The sequence below is a fragment of the Nicotiana attenuata genome, chromosome 5 (assembly GCF_001879085.1).
Source record: "Nicotiana attenuata strain UT chromosome 5, NIATTr2, whole genome shotgun sequence".
Taxonomy (NCBI): Eukaryota; Viridiplantae; Streptophyta; class Magnoliopsida; order Solanales; family Solanaceae; genus Nicotiana; species Nicotiana attenuata.
Window position 1 is genome coordinate 40,232,140 of NC_031993.1, and position 17,361 is coordinate 40,249,500.

At 35.3% G+C, this 17,361-nt stretch overlaps 1 protein-coding gene across 1 annotated transcript; it reads left to right on the forward strand.

Annotated features, from left to right (window-relative positions):
- Positions 5,606-12,618, forward strand: LOC109225695 (GDT1-like protein 4). Its single transcript, XM_019390447.1, has 13 exons — positions 5,606-5,771; positions 5,888-5,956; positions 8,134-8,193; positions 8,299-8,346; positions 9,152-9,237; positions 9,355-9,391; positions 9,468-9,515; positions 11,173-11,241; positions 11,323-11,367; positions 11,445-11,506; positions 11,793-11,865; positions 11,953-12,060; positions 12,301-12,618. The coding sequence occupies exons 1-12, from the start codon at positions 5,748-5,750 to the stop codon at positions 12,019-12,021; spliced, it is 690 nt and encodes a 229-aa protein (XP_019245992.1). The 5' UTR covers positions 5,606-5,747; the 3' UTR covers positions 12,022-12,060; positions 12,301-12,618.

Genomic DNA, 17,361 nt, shown 5'->3' on the forward strand with positions numbered 1-17,361 from the left:
ATACATATATACATCTAAATACATAAATTATATTAATTAAAAAAAATATATGAATACATTCATGGAATATAGCGAGACAGTGAATATAATGAAATACATGGAATACAGCGGGATACATTGAAATACAATGAAAAAAAGACAATGAGTACAATGAAATACATAGAATACAGCGAGATACATTGAAATACAATGAAAAAAAAGGGGTAACAGACTCTTCAAGTTGCTCAGCCCCAAACTCCGTCATCTTTGTTCAAGAACAACCCTAAGTCATCTCGTCAAGAGGGCCGCGATTCTGACTCGGAACTCTCAAAATTTGGCGCAAAAATGAAAGAAATTCCTTATTTTCAATAGCAGATTGTCTTGTTTTGTTAAAATTTGCGAATTTGGTAGATGAAGAAAAGCAGAAATGGAGGTGGTGAGAGGTAAGAGTTGCAATGGCCATGTCCAGATTTCATTCAACTCAACAACTCGTCCCAATTTGATCGACGATTCTTGCTTCGTTTGCATAGATCGACCACAAATTAAATTAAAATCCTTCGTCTCTTAAATCGTCTCTCTCTCTCTTCAATTATTTTCTCTCTCTACACAGAGTGAGAAGAGTTTGTAAATTATGATGGAGAAATAGAATAGTTGAGAGAGAGAGGAGTTTTTTTTATAAAAAATCTGAAAGAATGAGAGAGAAAAATAATACAAAGAATATTTTATGGCTTAAGGGTAGGAGGTAACCATAAATAGATATTTGGCTATAAAAATCAAAAGGTAGCTATGGAATATAATTTTTTAAAATGATATTTATTTAAAATAAATAAGGTATCAACATTTGCTATAGGAGGTAAACATTCCTATAATTAATATGGCTAATTAACAATTCCCTTAGCCATATGTTAATTGTACGCTTATGGTTGGTGACAGTTATATTATAAAAGATATATTTGAAATCCTTAAATATATATCAAGTTGTTAGTGTTGATGGGGAATTATGCATATCAAATCAAATAAAAGTCTTAAGCATGACTCTTGATAGAGCTTAGGGTGTGTTTGGCACGAAGGAATTTTTTTTCTAATTTTCTCATGTTTGGCTCGTTAAAATGTTGTGAAAACTATTTTTCTAATTAACTTATTTTCCTTCAATTGGTGTAAAGTGATTTCCCTACAAGAGGAGGAAAAAAATATTTTTTCAAAACTCTCTTTCAACTTTCCCCGCACCCTACCCCCCGCCCCCCACTCCAATCTACTCCCTCGCCACTCCGGTCGAACTCCAGATCCTAACCTACCACCTTGTATCCCGACCTCATGCCCCGCCCACCCCCACCGCGACACCCCTCGCCCACCCTCCAACCACACGCTCCGGCCTACCTCCCCCTCCTTAGCAAAAACCCCACCTTCGCCCCCCTTCCCCTTCCCTCCGTCCCTGACCCCACCAACTCCCGCCAGCCCTCCCCCGCTCGATCAAGACTTCGCGATCCTAAGCGGCAAAGTGTTAGCTGTAGAGTGTGAGGCCGGGGTTAAGGTCGTGGTCAGGGTTGAGGGTTAGGGGTCATGGGGTCGAGGTTTATGGTCCAGATCCGGAATTATAGTGTTTGTCTAAATTATATTAAAATATTTTTGAAACAATATAATATTTTCTCCTTACTAATCAAACATCAGAAAATAAACAAGAAAACCACTTGCTTTACACGAAAATATTTTCTCATCAATCCAAACACACCCTTATGGTTTTTTTTTTCATCTCTCTTTCCTTCGAGGATGTCATAGTCTATGAGGAGGAATAAAATTGACGATGTTCAACGAAGTCTCTCAAATAGAATTTGACAAGGAAGAAAAAACACTTCTATGTCTTTGTAGAATTTGAACAACAACATATGATAATTAAAATGTCAGAATTGAACCAGATTAGTAGATAGTGAGATGATCGATGATAATAAAAACGTTCAATGTTAACATGGTAGCAAAACCTAAATCAAATTATTTTCTTTTTAGCATAATAGAGTTTGCTTAAAGGCTAAAGCTTTGTCTGTTTTGTTTGTTGGGTTTCTTTCTCTTACTTTATGTTGGAGCTTCATTGAAGTTGTAATGTATACGAATATAATTATTTTCTAGTAGTTTAGATTAGAAAACATGATGCAACAAAGTGCTTGCACTGTATCCATTGACTTTGTTACATAAAAGATAAACAAAACCAAAAAAAAAAAAAAAAAAAAAAAAAAAAATAGGTCAAAATAAAATTATTGGACCACCCATTTATTAAGTGTGATTTATTTTCCAATATATATTTAAAAATAAAAGATACAATATTCCTTGCAAAAGTCCAAGGAACTCCGATACAAGTCCTTAATTGTCCCATCATCTCTAATCATAATCAGCTTGGTTGTAATAAATTTTTAAATGAAATTTAGTTAAATAACTTTGAGGTCTTAATCATTTAACTATCTTTTATTCTAAACAAATAGTTCCCAATATTAGGAGCCAATTTGTTTCTTTACCAGGTTGACTTGCCTTTATGAGAAATTTGAGAATATGTGGCAATGTAAAGTGGCTGACACTATTGCAACGAAACCAAGTTCTTTTTTCCAATATCACAATGAACCATGTTTAAACCATTTTTTTTCTTCTCTCTATAATGGTGGTGTTGGAGCTAATTTTACGCATCTCGATTATTCTATTGAGTATCTAACTTTCTATCACCCTTTATTAGGCATCGGAAATTATTATTCATCACTTAAGCAAATGGTAAGAAATCGCCTATCAATATTTTTGCTGAGATTAAAAATATCAATTTTTAAGCCACTTAAAAAAAAAAAGGTAGCCCGGTTTATAAAGTATTACGTGTCATGCCAGGGGCGGCTTAATAAAATTGGGCCTAAAGCCAAACTTCAATAAGAGACCTTATTTTTTTCGTTAAATATAAAATCTTTAATAATTATGATTAATAATTCTTATAATTGAATTCTTCTGAAAAATTTCTTTCCAATTGATACTATAGCAAATCCACTTTCGTTATCCAAAAAAGTCATCAATCCATTTAGTCATTGTTAATCTTAGATAAGATTTTATTAATTTTAATTTTGAAAAAGTCGTTTTCACTGAGGCAACTGTTATATGAATTGTTAGTTGAAAAAGAATGAAGTTTTTTTATTTGATTGAATATATCAATTAAAGTATTAGTTTCTATACTATTTTTTCTAACACTTTTAAATTGAAAAAACAAAGTCTTAATCATCAATATCATAGTCATTATTTATGTTTTAAAGAACATCCTAGGTTAAAAAACTTTGGAGCAAAAAAAAAATAATTGAAATTTTTTAACAATGGAATGTGAGTTAAGTAGATATTTTTATACTAAAATAACCTTTCCCTCCTTGAATATACTTGTTACGACGCTTGAAAATTTATAGAAAAAAATCAAGAAAATAGGTAAGATTTTAAGCACTCTAGTTTTTACGAATTAAACCTGGAAAAAAAATATATAAATGATATAGGCCCATTGATGAGGTAATTGTCAAAATGTAAATATGGTAAGAAATCCCTAAAAGACACATTTACCAAAAGGATGATACCGTTTTCCAATTTATGTTGAACGTCTCACATTTTCTTTTTTTAGAAAATAAATTGCACTTTCTCCTTTAAAACATTTATTTGTATAATGAAAATTAACATATTTATTATTAAAAAATTAGGGCCCTTAAAAATATGGGGCGTAAGGCCACTTGCTTGAGTTGCTTCACCATTTAGCCGCTTATGGTTCACACAAGGTTCGAGGAAGGATCACACCCCCATGGAGATGTGATGTAGGCAGCCTACCAAAATGTAAACATTTGTGACTGATTCCACGGCTCGAACGGATGATCTATAGGTCACACTGAAACAACTTGACTATGACACTAATGCTTCCCTTCAAGTTTAACCCACTTATAAACATCAATAGTTTTGTGCCAATTTTTCTTTAGGTATTGCCTTTCTATATTTATAACTATTGCAAACTTTCTTAATGGAGTACTTTATAAAGGAAAAATAGAAGAAAAGAATATAGATCAAGGTTTTTTTTCAACATTCAATGTAAATTCTCATCTCTTTTTCAACTTCAATTAAATGTAGTCAAAACGTAGGAGTAAGAAATTTCTACAATTACCATTTAGCATAAAGATAAAAATTATTCTCTTTATTATATAAAGACGCCAAATAGCTATCAAAATAATTCACACGAAGTTTCTCCCATTTTTGGCTTTTTCTTCCAAATTTGTGTATCAAAATTTGCACCGAACTTGACAGGACAAGTCCATTATTGACAGTACAAAAACGAAAATTCCCTAAACTCTCACAAAATATACTCCATCAACTTCACGCGATTTAATCGCGCGTGGTACAGTATCTTTTCAGCTTCACCCAATCAATTCGCTTCAGCTCCCGTGTCACTCACACACACACCTTAAAAAATCATTTCTTAAAACACCAATATGTTTTCAGTTAATTGGCTGTTTGCTCAAATTTTCAAAACCTGTTTATTTTGAACAATATTTTCTTATTAGAAGTCCTTCGTACAAAAAATACTTTTCAAATTTTGTGTTTGACTATTAGTGGGCGTTTGGACATAAGAATTGTAAAATTCTGGAAAAAAGTAAAAAAAAAAAAATTCAAGTAAAAAAGGTATTTGAAAATCAGAGTTGTGTTTGTATATGAATACAATTTTGGACTGTTTTTGAATTTTTGTAAGTGATCCAAAGTAAAACTTTTTGAAAAATAGCTTTTTGAACTTTTTTCAAATTTTCGAAAATTCCAAAATTCATCTTTAAGTGAAAATTGAGAATTTCATGGCCAAACAATAATTTTATAAAAAAAGTAAACAAATTTCAAAGAAGGTAAAAATTTTGCCCTTAATTTGAGACACTTTGTTAATATTAAAGTAATGATTTATACTTGGCAAAGCTTTTCAAAAGTAATTTTCAAGAAAAAATATTTTTTTCATTGCCCAAAAGCACTAATTTTTTTCTAAAAAATTTAGCCGGACATCCCAACCCTCTAAAGTAAGTGTCTTAGAAACTAATATCAATGGCTCATTTTAAATTATAATTTTAAAAGTATTTTTTCCTTAAATTTAGCTAGCGTTTGGCCATAGATCCCAAATTTATTTTGAAAAATCTGATTTGGGTGAAGTTTGGTTTGAAGATAAAAATGTGTTTGGACATACGTTTTCAAAACATATTTTCCAACTTTATTTTGGAAAAACATGTATATAATTCCCAAATTTTGGGATTTGGCCCAAAATCAGCAATTGAGGTGATTTTGAGATTTGGATTTTGGGATTTGAGATTTTATCAAAATGTGAGCAAAATTTATGCCCAAACATAAGTTTTGAAAATAATCCCAACTTTATTTTGAAAAAACTCATGGCCAAACAGGGCCTTAGTGCCTAGTTCAATAACCTCACATAGGACAGTAGATAATTTCACGTGATTTATCCGCGCGTGGAAACTTCTTCTTTTCAGCTTCACCCAATCAAATGGATTCATCTCGCGTGTCAGTCACACACACATCCCTTCAAAACCCCTTTCTGTAAAACACCAATACCACGCGCCTTGCGTTTCACATAAACGTACACTGTCGTACACGGCATTTTTCAACTCACAGCTAAACAACTCGATCTCCCCTCTTCACTCTCCTCTCCACCATAATATATACTCGCAACACACACACACACACACACACATAAATTGCTCTCTCAAGCTTTACTTCGAGGAGCAATTGAGAAGATGAGTACTCTTTCTGTGGCGCAGGTAATTAGTTCTTCTTCTTTTGCTTTTGTATATTTGCATTTAGATATAAGCTTTTGATTAAATCAATTTGATTTTGTTTCTTTTTTGTGTTTTTTTTTAAAATATATTTTGACCAGGGTTTTACGAAGTCTTTGGCGATGACAGTACTGTCTGAGATCGGAGACAAGACGTTCTTCGCCGCTGCGGTGAGTTTATTGTAGATTTAATTGCAATTAATAAATTAATTCTATGGAGTTCTGTTTAGTTGACTGTTAGCTGTAATTTATTCGGAAGTTGCGTTAGTGAATTATAATTTGTCTAAAAAGACTAATAAATTATAAGTACTTTGAATAAAATGTGGTTGAATGGAGTTGATATATATCAGGAGGATTTGAACTTGATTTGTAACTTCTTATACTTTTAAAATAAAGGGTTTAGAAAATAATATTTATTAAAATTTTAATGTTTTTTCACATATATATTCATGTTTCGTGTCGAAAATAATGATAGCTACTAAGCTATGTCCGCCACTGGTAATATAGGATTCGTAATTGCTGACTCAACTAGTTTGAGATTGAGGATTGATTGATTGATATGTGTATTTGAAAATGTATTGGATTGTGAATGGAAGCTGGGAGCTCAAGAGTGAGCTTAAAATGACTTATGTGGTACTTGTGCCGATCGGAGGTAGTAGGTACCTGGTGGAATAGTCGAGCTTTGGTCCCATCATAAAAGAAAGATTGAGTTAGCTGAGTAAAACAGTTTGAGCCTTTGAGGTTTGATCTATGCAATGCGAGTCATGGGGTTCTTATTTTGTTTTATTTGTAAGTAAATCACGGAGTTCTTATTTGCCAGAAAGTAAAGCCTTTTTTGAGACCAGGATAATATTTAAGCACAAACTAATTAGAAAGCTTGATTGAGCTGCTGCTGTTTTGGATTCTGAGATTTCGAAGTTAGTAATAAGTTGTGTCAATTGCTCGGCTCACCTTTTTTTTTTTTTTTTTTGATATTTCATTAAATAAGTACCAAGAAGGTACACAAAATTACATGAAAGAAGGCTCCAGAATAGCCAGTTACAATGCTCGGCTCACCTAATATTCAAGTGAATTGTTAACACTTCGTAAAGTTAGAAACTTTTTAGGCTCTTCTATAAGTAGCTCCTGTTGATTTCTTTGTTTCATATTTTTTTCTTCTTTAATCTACTCTTGTTTAATTCTTAATTTTTTTTTGGGGTGGGGGTGGGTGGGTGGAAGGTTGTTCAGAACTGTAAAATCATTTTTAAGTTATCTACCCTTTCATTCATTCCTTTTGAACTTGTTTCTAAATTAGCAAGTAGTCCTTGTTATCTTTTCTCTCACCTTCTTTAGCGAGGGTCTATCGGAAACACTCTCTGCCCTTCCAGGGTAGGGGTAAGTCTGCGTACATCCTACCCTCCCCAGACCCCACTTGTGGGATTATGTTGGGTGGTTGTTGTTGTTGTAGTCCTTGTTATCTTTACTTGTATTTGGGAATCTTAGATTCTTAAAGTTGATGGCACTAGAATCATGAACAATACAGTGGACTGAGGATAAATTCTAATCTTCTGTGTTACTCTTCTCCCAGTTTTTAATAGTTTGTCAATAATAATTATTTACTGCAAAAAGTAGTTCCACTTCAGAAGAACAAATGCAAAAAGGAACCCTGTCCATCACACCCTCCCAAAAAGTCTGCCTGGTTCATTGCTTTCGTATGTCAGCGGAAGCTACTCTTTCATTCCTATTTAGTTTTTCCCTTCATCCAATTCTATGTGATTGTTGAATACCAAAGTGTCTACTCTTTAGCTTGCTGTGGACTTCATTAATTAGTGTAGGTTCTCGCCAAAACCAGTATTTAGCTTAGAGAGAAGACCGTATCATTGCCTACTTGAGCTATGCAAAAATAAACCAAAAATTATTATGTAGAAATTAAACCAACCTATCAAAAAAATTAATTAGAAATTAAAACCTCTACCAGTACTGATGAAACCCATAGTATCGCACTTTCAGTATCTACAGCCCACTTGCATTGCTTCTTTATCTTTTAATAGAAAGACTCTATAAAACATTAGTGCTGTTAATTGTGAGACTTAACTTGCGGTCCATCACTTTTCTTGCAATAGGTTGAGTTCGAATATGGCTGAACTTTCAGATTATTACCTCTTTGTGGAAACTATTTTTGACATCTAACTCTTTAGCTGCTTCTTTGTTAACTAAAAGGTTTTTGTGATGTTCTCATTTATTCTGATGTCCTCATCTTCAGCACCTTTGTTGTCTCTGTTATTCAGAATGTTCTCTTTTTTTTAGTCAGGTTATTCAGAATATTCTCTAATATAAACCTTATTGTTTTGACAAATTTAAATTTCAAGATTTTGGCAATGCGTCACCCAAGGAGACTCGTCTTGTCAGGGTGCCTTGGAGCTTTAATTGTAAGACTTTTTGCACCCTTCTATCACTATTTGTCAATCTATTTGACATTCTCTTCTTTATATTGTGGCCAATAACAATCTCCTGAAAATTGTTTGTCGCTCTAGGTAATGACCATTCTGTCTGCTGTTGTTGGTTGGGCTGCTCCCAATTTGGTGAGTTCCATTTAGTTGCAATTTTGAGTACAACGTTCTAATCTTAATTTTTTTAAGTGTTCTAATTTTGTATTTCACTTGAGCTGTCTATTATATTTGATGTAAAGTCATAACCAGAACTGGAAATATACATTTCTCCCGTTCTTACATGAAATGGTTATACATCCTAGTTTGTTCTGGTAATTGAGATGTTATGTCCAATAACAAAGAGATTGTTGTGTGCTTAACCTCAAGGTCTGTGCCTCACCGTTAGCTAGTGATCAGTTCTGAGCAACTTTAAAAGTTATCGTGTTTTTTTTTGCCGTCGACAAACTCCACTTGCTAAATATTTGCTTATTGTGATAGGCTGTATGCACCTAATAAAATAGCATGTGCTGTATATTATAAAAAATGAAACTGTATCATTTTAAAACTTGTAGTAAGTCATCTTAAAGGCAAAAGATACGAGGAAGGGCCGCATCCAAGGGGTGTAACGTAGACAGCTCACCCTAATGCAAGCATTAGTGGCTGCTTCCACTGCTCGAACCCGTGGCCTATAGGTCACAACCGGTAGTAAGTCATCTTATGCATCCGTTATCTATATTGGTTTCTCATAAATAGTGGTTCTTGTCATGGATCAGATATGTATGGGGTGCAGTTGGAGTAAATCAGATGAAGAACAGTTATTTCTAGTTCACTATCATGATTAGCCTATCATTATATTTCCATTCAATTTCACGTGCTTAGGTATCAAGCACTATGTAATCTGCTCTAAATTGTATCTGTTTTATTTGCACGACATAAAGTTTATATATACTCCCCACAGGTCTCCCGCAAATGGACCCATCATATTACAACATTGCTGTTCTTGGGATTTGGAGTATGGTCTTTGTGGGATGCATTCCATGATCGGTAATCATTTGGTTCCTGCTTGCTTCTGATTATACTTCTTCTGTAAATCTCTAAACTCTGTATCCCTTCTATGCTTCAATCGCTTTTCCATTAGTCTAATTCTAATTTCATCCACAGGGAATCTGAGGAACTGGCTGAAGTTGAAGCAGAGCTGGTCTGTATTTTTCGAATCACCTCTTGCCATACATGAATTTTATCTTTTCTTATTTTAACTTTTATGGTGCAAGTAGGACGCGGATATAAAAGCTAATGGTGGAGCAACCAAGGAGAAGAATAAGGTAGCATTCCTGCTCATAGTGTACATTGCATATCTTTTTTTTCCTTTTTTAAAAATAATTTTGGACTTCTCCAACTACCCAGATCCTGCCTCCTCTGGACATAGGGCCTAAAAATGATAAAAATGACAAATCTGTTAAGAGAAGTAAATTACCAATGTCCAACAGCCTCCTTCTTCCTGCCTCCCCTTGACATAGGGCAAAAAGAAAAAAAGATAGATGAAAATAAAAATCTGTTTAAGAGAAGGAAAGTACCAACCTCTTCCTCCAAGTCTTGTAGCAGCAATTTATGCTCCCTTTGTCCCATTTTAACTGGCACATTTTCCTGGTTAGTCTGTCCCAAAAAGAATGATACCTTTCTATAACTAGAAATAATTTAACTTTAAAATTCTCATTTTATCTTTGATGAGATGATTTATCCGCACTAATATCTATGGCTTGTTTTAGACCTCAAGTGTCAAGAATATTTCTTTTTTTCTTAATCTCCGTACCTAGTCAAACGGAGGGAGTAAGTATCTTATTGCCTTATGCAAATGCTACTGAGTGGTTACAGTGATCAAGATTTCTTTTCAGTTATAAATGTTGTTCCTCTAGCATCTCTCTGTTTGAGATGGCAGTTCTTTTGTTTTTCTTCCTCTTCAATAAGTACACTGATAAATCTTATTGGCTGACAACCAGAATAGTTGTTTACTTGTTTTTAGCATTTCCCAGAAAGCTTGAACAAAATACCTTATTTAGATCAACAAACAGAAAAAAGAGAAAGACATTATAAAAAGCAAAAACACGTATGCTAGGTTACCTTCCTTCGGTGATGAATGTATACAAAACCATTGCTTCTGAATTTTCTTCCAAGAAAAAAAACGTTCTACACCATTTGCCAGCTTCATTCCATGCTGATCATTTATGTTAACTCAAAAAGAGCGCAAGCTAGCTCTTTTTCTTTCTTTCGTTTTTTAAAGAGACCAAGCTTACATTCTCCAACTTGCTCTAATTCGTCCATCCTGTGTGCCGATTTCTAGACCTTTGTGTCACGTACTACCTCTTAATCGTCCTCCTTGTCTAGTCACTATTTTACGGATTTCAGTTTGGATGAAGGATCGTGTTTATGTACTCACTGCCTATTTGGTTTTGGTTACTTCTTTTCCATGTTTTCAATTTTTGAGAATATATTCTTCCCGTTGAGGCTTTCTTGTGCATGTATTTTGTTCCTCTACATTTCTCACCTGAGTCATCTTATATTATATACGAGAAACACGGTCAAACTTAAGGTTGACACTGCCAGTGATGTGACACTCTCAGGGATTGTTCCATTTTGCTTTTTTGTTACTTACAAAGCATGCTCTAAGCAAGTAGAGGCTGGTCTCTGGAAAGCTTAATTCACTTGTTAGTTTCTTAAGTCAGCTCCATTTAATCTGCTAATTTGTTGAATATCTGAGAACTGTCCATATACAAGTCCCATATTCAAGAATTAGATCAATAAATATGTCTTAAGTGAAGATCTCAGCTTATCAAAGACGTATTTTCTCTCTCGGGCTGTCTGCTATCAGATTCTTATGTTTCGAATTTCCTAATTCCGATAAGAACAGTTGTAAGCTTGCTGCAAAATGTACAAGAGACAATTACCTTTCTCAATTGCTTTAACAATGTTATGTTTTGTCAGGATTCTGACGAGTTAAAGAAGCAGAGGCGGCCTCTTCTCACTCAATTCTTCTCACCCATCTTTCTGAAGGTATTGTGTACTGGCTGCTAGAATTTTTCTTTTGAAGGTCACCATTAATAATCAATAACATATATTGCTTTAATTTTGCAGGCATTTTCAATTACATTCTTTGGTGAATGGGGTGACAAGAGCCAGGTATGCAACTACACATCATGTAAAGTAGCGTTTAATTTGCCTGAGGTAGCTCCTAATGTTTTGTAACTATTTCTCAGCTTGCTACCATTGGTTTGGCTGCGGATGAGAATCCACTAGGAGTTGTTCTTGGCGGAATCTTGTAGGTCACTCCTTAACATAAAGCCTTATTTTATCAACTTCTTATGTTCCCAGCTATAAATGTCATTCTAATATTGGTTCGCGGCTCCCATGTCGCTCCTGAAGTCAGAAAAAGATGTCAAGAAATCTTTCTGCTGATTAGTATTTATATTTGTCGAAAGGAAAAAAAAAAAAAGAAATGTAAAAGAGAAAGATATCAGTTGTAACTCTCTCAACACATTAAGGACATAATTGAGGTAAAAACTTGGTCAGATGCACAGTTTTGTGACGTAGTTGACCTTTCTCAGGGGACAAGCTTTATGTACTACAGCTGCTGTATTAGGGGGGAAAGGCCTCGCAACTTCAATATCTGAAAGAATAGTAAGTGATTTAATTTACTCCTGCTCAATTTTACCAGTATTTTCCATTTGTTCATTTTCATGAGAACAGAGTTGTTGCGTGATGTAGGTGGCACTTGCGGGTGGATCTCTTTTCATTGTTTTCGGAATTCAGTCCTTCCTTTCAACAGTCGAGTAACCATGGCGTTTACCTTATGGATAGTTATCCTGTTCACTGGTTAGTCTTTACTAGTTTCTTTATGCTATGCATGAGACACGTTGATATTAACACAATACCCAAGTAAATGGCACATTTGCTGGATAAGATACAAGACTGATCTCTACTGTCGTTAAAAGAAAGATGGGAGAAAAAGTACTCCATGCTCACGTAGAACAATAACCAGCTGCCTCGTTTTGGAAAAAAATTGCCTGTGTTTGATAATGACGAGTTTGACACTGGAACATTGCTTTCATGCAGGAAATGAAGGATTATCGGGCTGCATATTTCATTTGGTGAAGTCCTCAATAAGAAGGTACAACAATTATGTAAAAGCAAACAAGTCGGGGAATGCTAATGCGGTTAGATATTAATTTCGTTAATTTAGATTAAAGCTCCGGATCTGGCGCAATGCAGGCCAACCACTATTTTTAACTCCCTTTCAGCTGAAACCTCAATATGTAGACAACGTGCTATTTATAATGAAATCTTCAGGCACTTGCTTATATAGTACTTGACTTTTGCCCTTTGGATGGACAATGGACAGTATTACACCATCATTTATGGTTGGTTCTTCAATTTCTGTGCATATTTTTTGTTTTCATTGTTTGGGTTCTAATTGGGGTATCAATATACCCTCATTAAGGAAGGGATATTTCAAATCCAGGACCTTATAAAGTGGCAATATGAGGTGATGAATGAAAGAACAAGGGATTCTCTGGTCATTTTCTGGGCAGTTTAGCCAAATTATCTATGTGATGTGGATCATATATTAAGCTTATTCCTTGTTTTTACGGTTGATTTTTAAAAATAGCCAGATTTACAACTGGTCGTTCAAAAATAGCCCAATTTCAAAAGTAATCGAAATTTAGCCACTTTTTATGTAAAGATAAATCTGAGCGAAAACACTGTTCAAAATCCGGAAAATACTCCAGTATATTATGCTGGAGTTCCAGCATAAGTATACTTGAACTCAAACATATTATACTGGAGTTCCAGGATAGTATGCTGGAACTCCAGCATAATATGATGGAGTTCCAGCATAAATACACTAGAACTCCAGCATAATATATTGGAGTTCCAGCAAGTATAATGGTCCAATATAATATACTGGAGTTTGGAGTACCAGTGCTCCAGTCTCCAGTATATTATACTGGAGCCAGCAAAGTATACCGGTCCAGCATAATATGCTGGAGTTCATACACAAGTGCACCGAAACTCCAGTATATTATGCTGGACCGGTCTCTATTGCAGCAAAACGGAGGCTATTTTTTATTGACTTGGTAAATGCTGGCTATTTTTGATTGACCAGTCCGAAAACTGGCTATACCGTGAAATTTTGGCGGTTTTTACTTGTCTAGTTAAAGCGGATGTTTGGGCCAAGCAGGACCATAACTTTGAGGGAGAAATTAAAAAATAGCCAGATTTACAAGTGGTCATTCAAAATAGCCACAGTTTCAAAGTAATCGAAATTTAGCCACTTTTCATGTAAAGATAAATCTGAACGAAAACACTGTTCAAAATTCGGAAAAATACTCCAATATAATATACTAGAATTCAAGCATAAGTATACTACAACTCCAGTATATATTTCTAGTATAATATACTGGTCCAGCATAATATACTGGAACTTTCCGCGTGTTGGAGTTTCAGCATAATATGCTGGAAGTTCATACACAGGTGCACTGATCTCCAGTATATTTTGCTGGAACTTTTCGTATTGCAGCAAAATAGTGGCTATTTTTCAATGACTTTGCAAACGCAGGCTATTTTTGAATGACCAGTCCGAAAGCTGGCTAGCCCGTGCTATTTTTACTAATTTTGAGGGATATTATCACTTTAAGCCCGCGCCAAAAACTGTTTACATTCAGTAGCCAAAAAAGTATATAAAATATTTATAATTTTTCTATATAACATACAGAATATATATATATATATATATATATATATAAGAGGAGGAAGAGGAGGAAAGATTTGCTGCTTTCATACTTCTTCTTTCTGCTACGCCCTTGCTTTCCCACCGCTCCGTGGGGGCCTTTTCTTCTCACTTGAGAGATGCGATTTGAAAGAAGAGAAGAGGTTCTATCAGTTAATCACCATCCCTTCCTCTAATGAATTAGATCCCATCTGCTAACTATAACTCAACTCCGAGGGAATAACGAAAAGCAAAAAAATCCTATACTTGAAAGCTGTTGCTGATCTGATCTTTTCTTTCCTGGGCGTGGGCGAGACAAAGTCTTCTTAGTCTTCCGCTTTTTTGGTGATATCTATAAGAAGGAATACCTGTCTCAAGGTAAACAGGAGTTCTCGACTCAAGCGAAATGATACCGGCGCAAGGTAATTCAATTCTTTTGTTTGTGGCAGAGAGTTTTAGAAGACTCTCGGTTATTAAGGTTAGTGCTTAACAAAGCGATCTTGATAGCCGTTGGCGTACTAAGTGTCGCGCCCCCTTTTTCCTTCGCGGGGAGAAGTCCGGTTTTCGACATTCACGGGGTGAAATGACTCATTTCCTTTTGGGAATTGGGTATTTGAAGAGTCGCCACCTAACGATTTAAAGTGCGTTAGGGCACCTAGAGTAATTAACTCTTGGGTTGGTTTGCATTACCAGAGATTAGGGTAAGGGCTCGAAGTAACCTCGAGGGGAAGGTGTTAGGCACCCCTCTTGGTCTACAACTGTGCTCCCGGCCGAACTTATATTCACACATATTAGTCCATAAACAAACAATTGAAGCAAATGATTGCAAGTAGAGCATGTTGGGCATTGTATAAAATAAGAATTTAAACAGGTTGCAAAAAAAAGGGAAAAATAAAGTTTCAAGCAAAGAGGGTTTGGGAGGAGAGGGAGGTCCTAGGTTGGTTAGCCTATAGGATCACATCACTACAAAGCCCGATAATCACTCCTTGAAAAAGGGGCTACGCGTGGCATTAGTGCACCAGTCATCATATTCATGTCTACCCTTCCCAACCCCTTATTGGTCATGCAAAGCGAGTGTTGGTCAGCGATCTCTATTGCGTGCTGCTACCCGTCCCTTCTCAATGGTCCCGGAGGGAGTTAGGACCTCTACCTATAGGTGGTTCTAGACGTACCCCTAAGGTTTTAAAAGGCGAAAATTCTAAGGCGACAGTCAAACATTTAGGACTTTCACATAATGGGAGCAATTAAGAGGCTCACATGTCTTAAGCACAATTAAGGCCTTTAAAGTCCTAAAGCAGGATCTCTAAGTGAATGTGCAGAAACAGACCAAACTTTATACCTAGAAGTTATAACCTAGTAGCTGCCTAGGGATTCTTTAAAAAGTTATTAGAATCAGAAACATTAAACGACGGAAAAAGCTTCAGGGAAATGCAATCTTTGAAAACGCCCTAAAGCTTGCCTATATGCAGTACTGTGTCTAGATTAATGCGGAAACAAACAGGTTTTCGAAAAAGACCCTTTTAGTACCTATAGGCAGGATATCTAACGAGATTAAAGCAATTTCGAAGGGACTGGTTTCGGAAAATGTTGACACTTAATAAGACCAGTTTTAAGAAGTAAACTAGGCGAAATGAAATTGATTTATTAGGCTAATTAGATTATCAGACATAGTTGCGAATAGAAATCCCTATAGGCATGGTACCTAGGCGAATTACTGGTTTTGGTCAATTTGCAGTAACATGAGGAAAGACTTATTAGAACTGAATCATAATTAAGTCCTATAGGCATGATATCTATACTTGGATTGATTTAAGACATGATGGTTTGGAACTAAGAAACATGGTCTCTAACATGACAGATACAGAACCTTATGAACATAATTTCTATCTGATGCAAATGAAATTAGAAATGAGATCCTATAGACATGATTTCTATTAGGCAATGCAATCAGATTTCAAAGAGTAAATCCCTATGAGCATGTTTTCTATTGCGCAAAGTAGGCAGATTTAAAAGTAAGATCCTAAGAGCAGGATTTCTACCCATATTACCTCATAAAGTATACATCTACCCACCCCTTTACTAAATACCCCTAAGTGTCTGTTTACAAATTATTACAAGCTGATGAATGAATTACATAAATAAAATAGAAATCAAGAAGCTATTCTATAGGGAGCCTACAATTAGGCACAAGTTTTCCAAAGCCTCCAATGGTCTCATGAGCCTCAATTCCATAGACAAATCAGAGTCTAGGTGCATCAAAGTTCCCTAAGGGCCTCAAGAACCCCGAGCAATGCTTACACCTAGACTTAGCAACCAAGAATTGAACCAGTGCAGTGTGGAAAGGCCAGCCTCAGTATGCCAGAGTTCAGAGGGCTCTCAAGAGGATCCCAAGGCAGTACACATACTAGAGGGGGCAGAACTTATTGACTAAGAGTAAAGTGGAAGTGCAGGACACAAGTTGAAAAGGGTTATTAAAGACTATATTGGAAAGTCTGTTTTGAAAGCAATTAGTAAAGCAACAAAGATTGTTTGAAAAGAGGTTGGAGTAGTAAACAAGCTTAAACACCTTAAGAAAAGATCACACACAGCTTGTTTGCAGAATTCAGTAGTCATGCAGGGGTCAAGGGGTTGGGGATACATAGACATTTGGCTGCACAACCCAGCAAAGATCTTAAGACTGGTTTGGACATGCTCAGAGATAGTTGACTCTGGCATAATCACACATTAGTCAGAAGAAATACAAACACATAGAAAGGGTGATTAGGATTTGGGGATTCATGGGTTGGTAAGCACACAAGAAATAAAAGACAATTGACAAAGCATGCTTTGAAACACACATAAAGGGATACATTAATCCAAAGGGAAAGGGAGACATAATAACATGCTGACAAGGTAACTTAACTACAAGTTCCACAATAGAACCACAAGTAGAAGCAAACTAGGAATAAAAGAAACTGAAACAATAAGAGAAGCATATTGTTGTTGGAGCTTTAAATCAAAACTAGGACATACCAGTGAAGGTAGAAGTAAGCAGAATGAAAGAACCAAAGAGCACAGATGATTAGCTTTTGGCTTTCAGCCGGCTAACCGTAGCAAGTAGCACAAGAGAGAGGGAGAGCAGAGATTTTCTAGTAAAAGAGGTAGTTTTTTTTTGAAAACCAGTGTTCGTCTTGTTAATGAAAGACTTAGGGTATTTATAGTTGAAAATAGGTAGTGAAATAAGGTAAAAATCATAGTAGTATACTAATTTAAGAACTCAGAATCAATCAATTAGAGAATCAAGGAAGTACTCCCTTAAGTTAAGGGAATCAAATCAAACGGGGAGATTCAATATCATATAAGGCAAGAAGAAAAATCAGTGCATGACTAAATAAGGAAGGAGTCAAGGTTCAGTAAGCATAGAGTAG

What these genes read in the sequence shown, in the direction of transcription:
- LOC109225695 (XM_019390447.1), top strand. Translation starts at nt 5,748, where the DNA reads ATGAGTACTCTTTCTGTGGCGCAG. An exon ending in GGTGCCTTGGAGCTTTAATT is followed by an intron (nt 8,194 to 8,298) that starts GTAAGACTTTTT and finishes TTGTCGCTCTAG; the next exon opens with GTAATGACCATTCTGTCTGC. An exon ending in TGGGATGCATTCCATGATCG is followed by an intron (nt 9,238 to 9,354) that starts GTAATCATTTGG and finishes TTTCATCCACAG; the next exon opens with GGAATCTGAGGAACTGGCTG.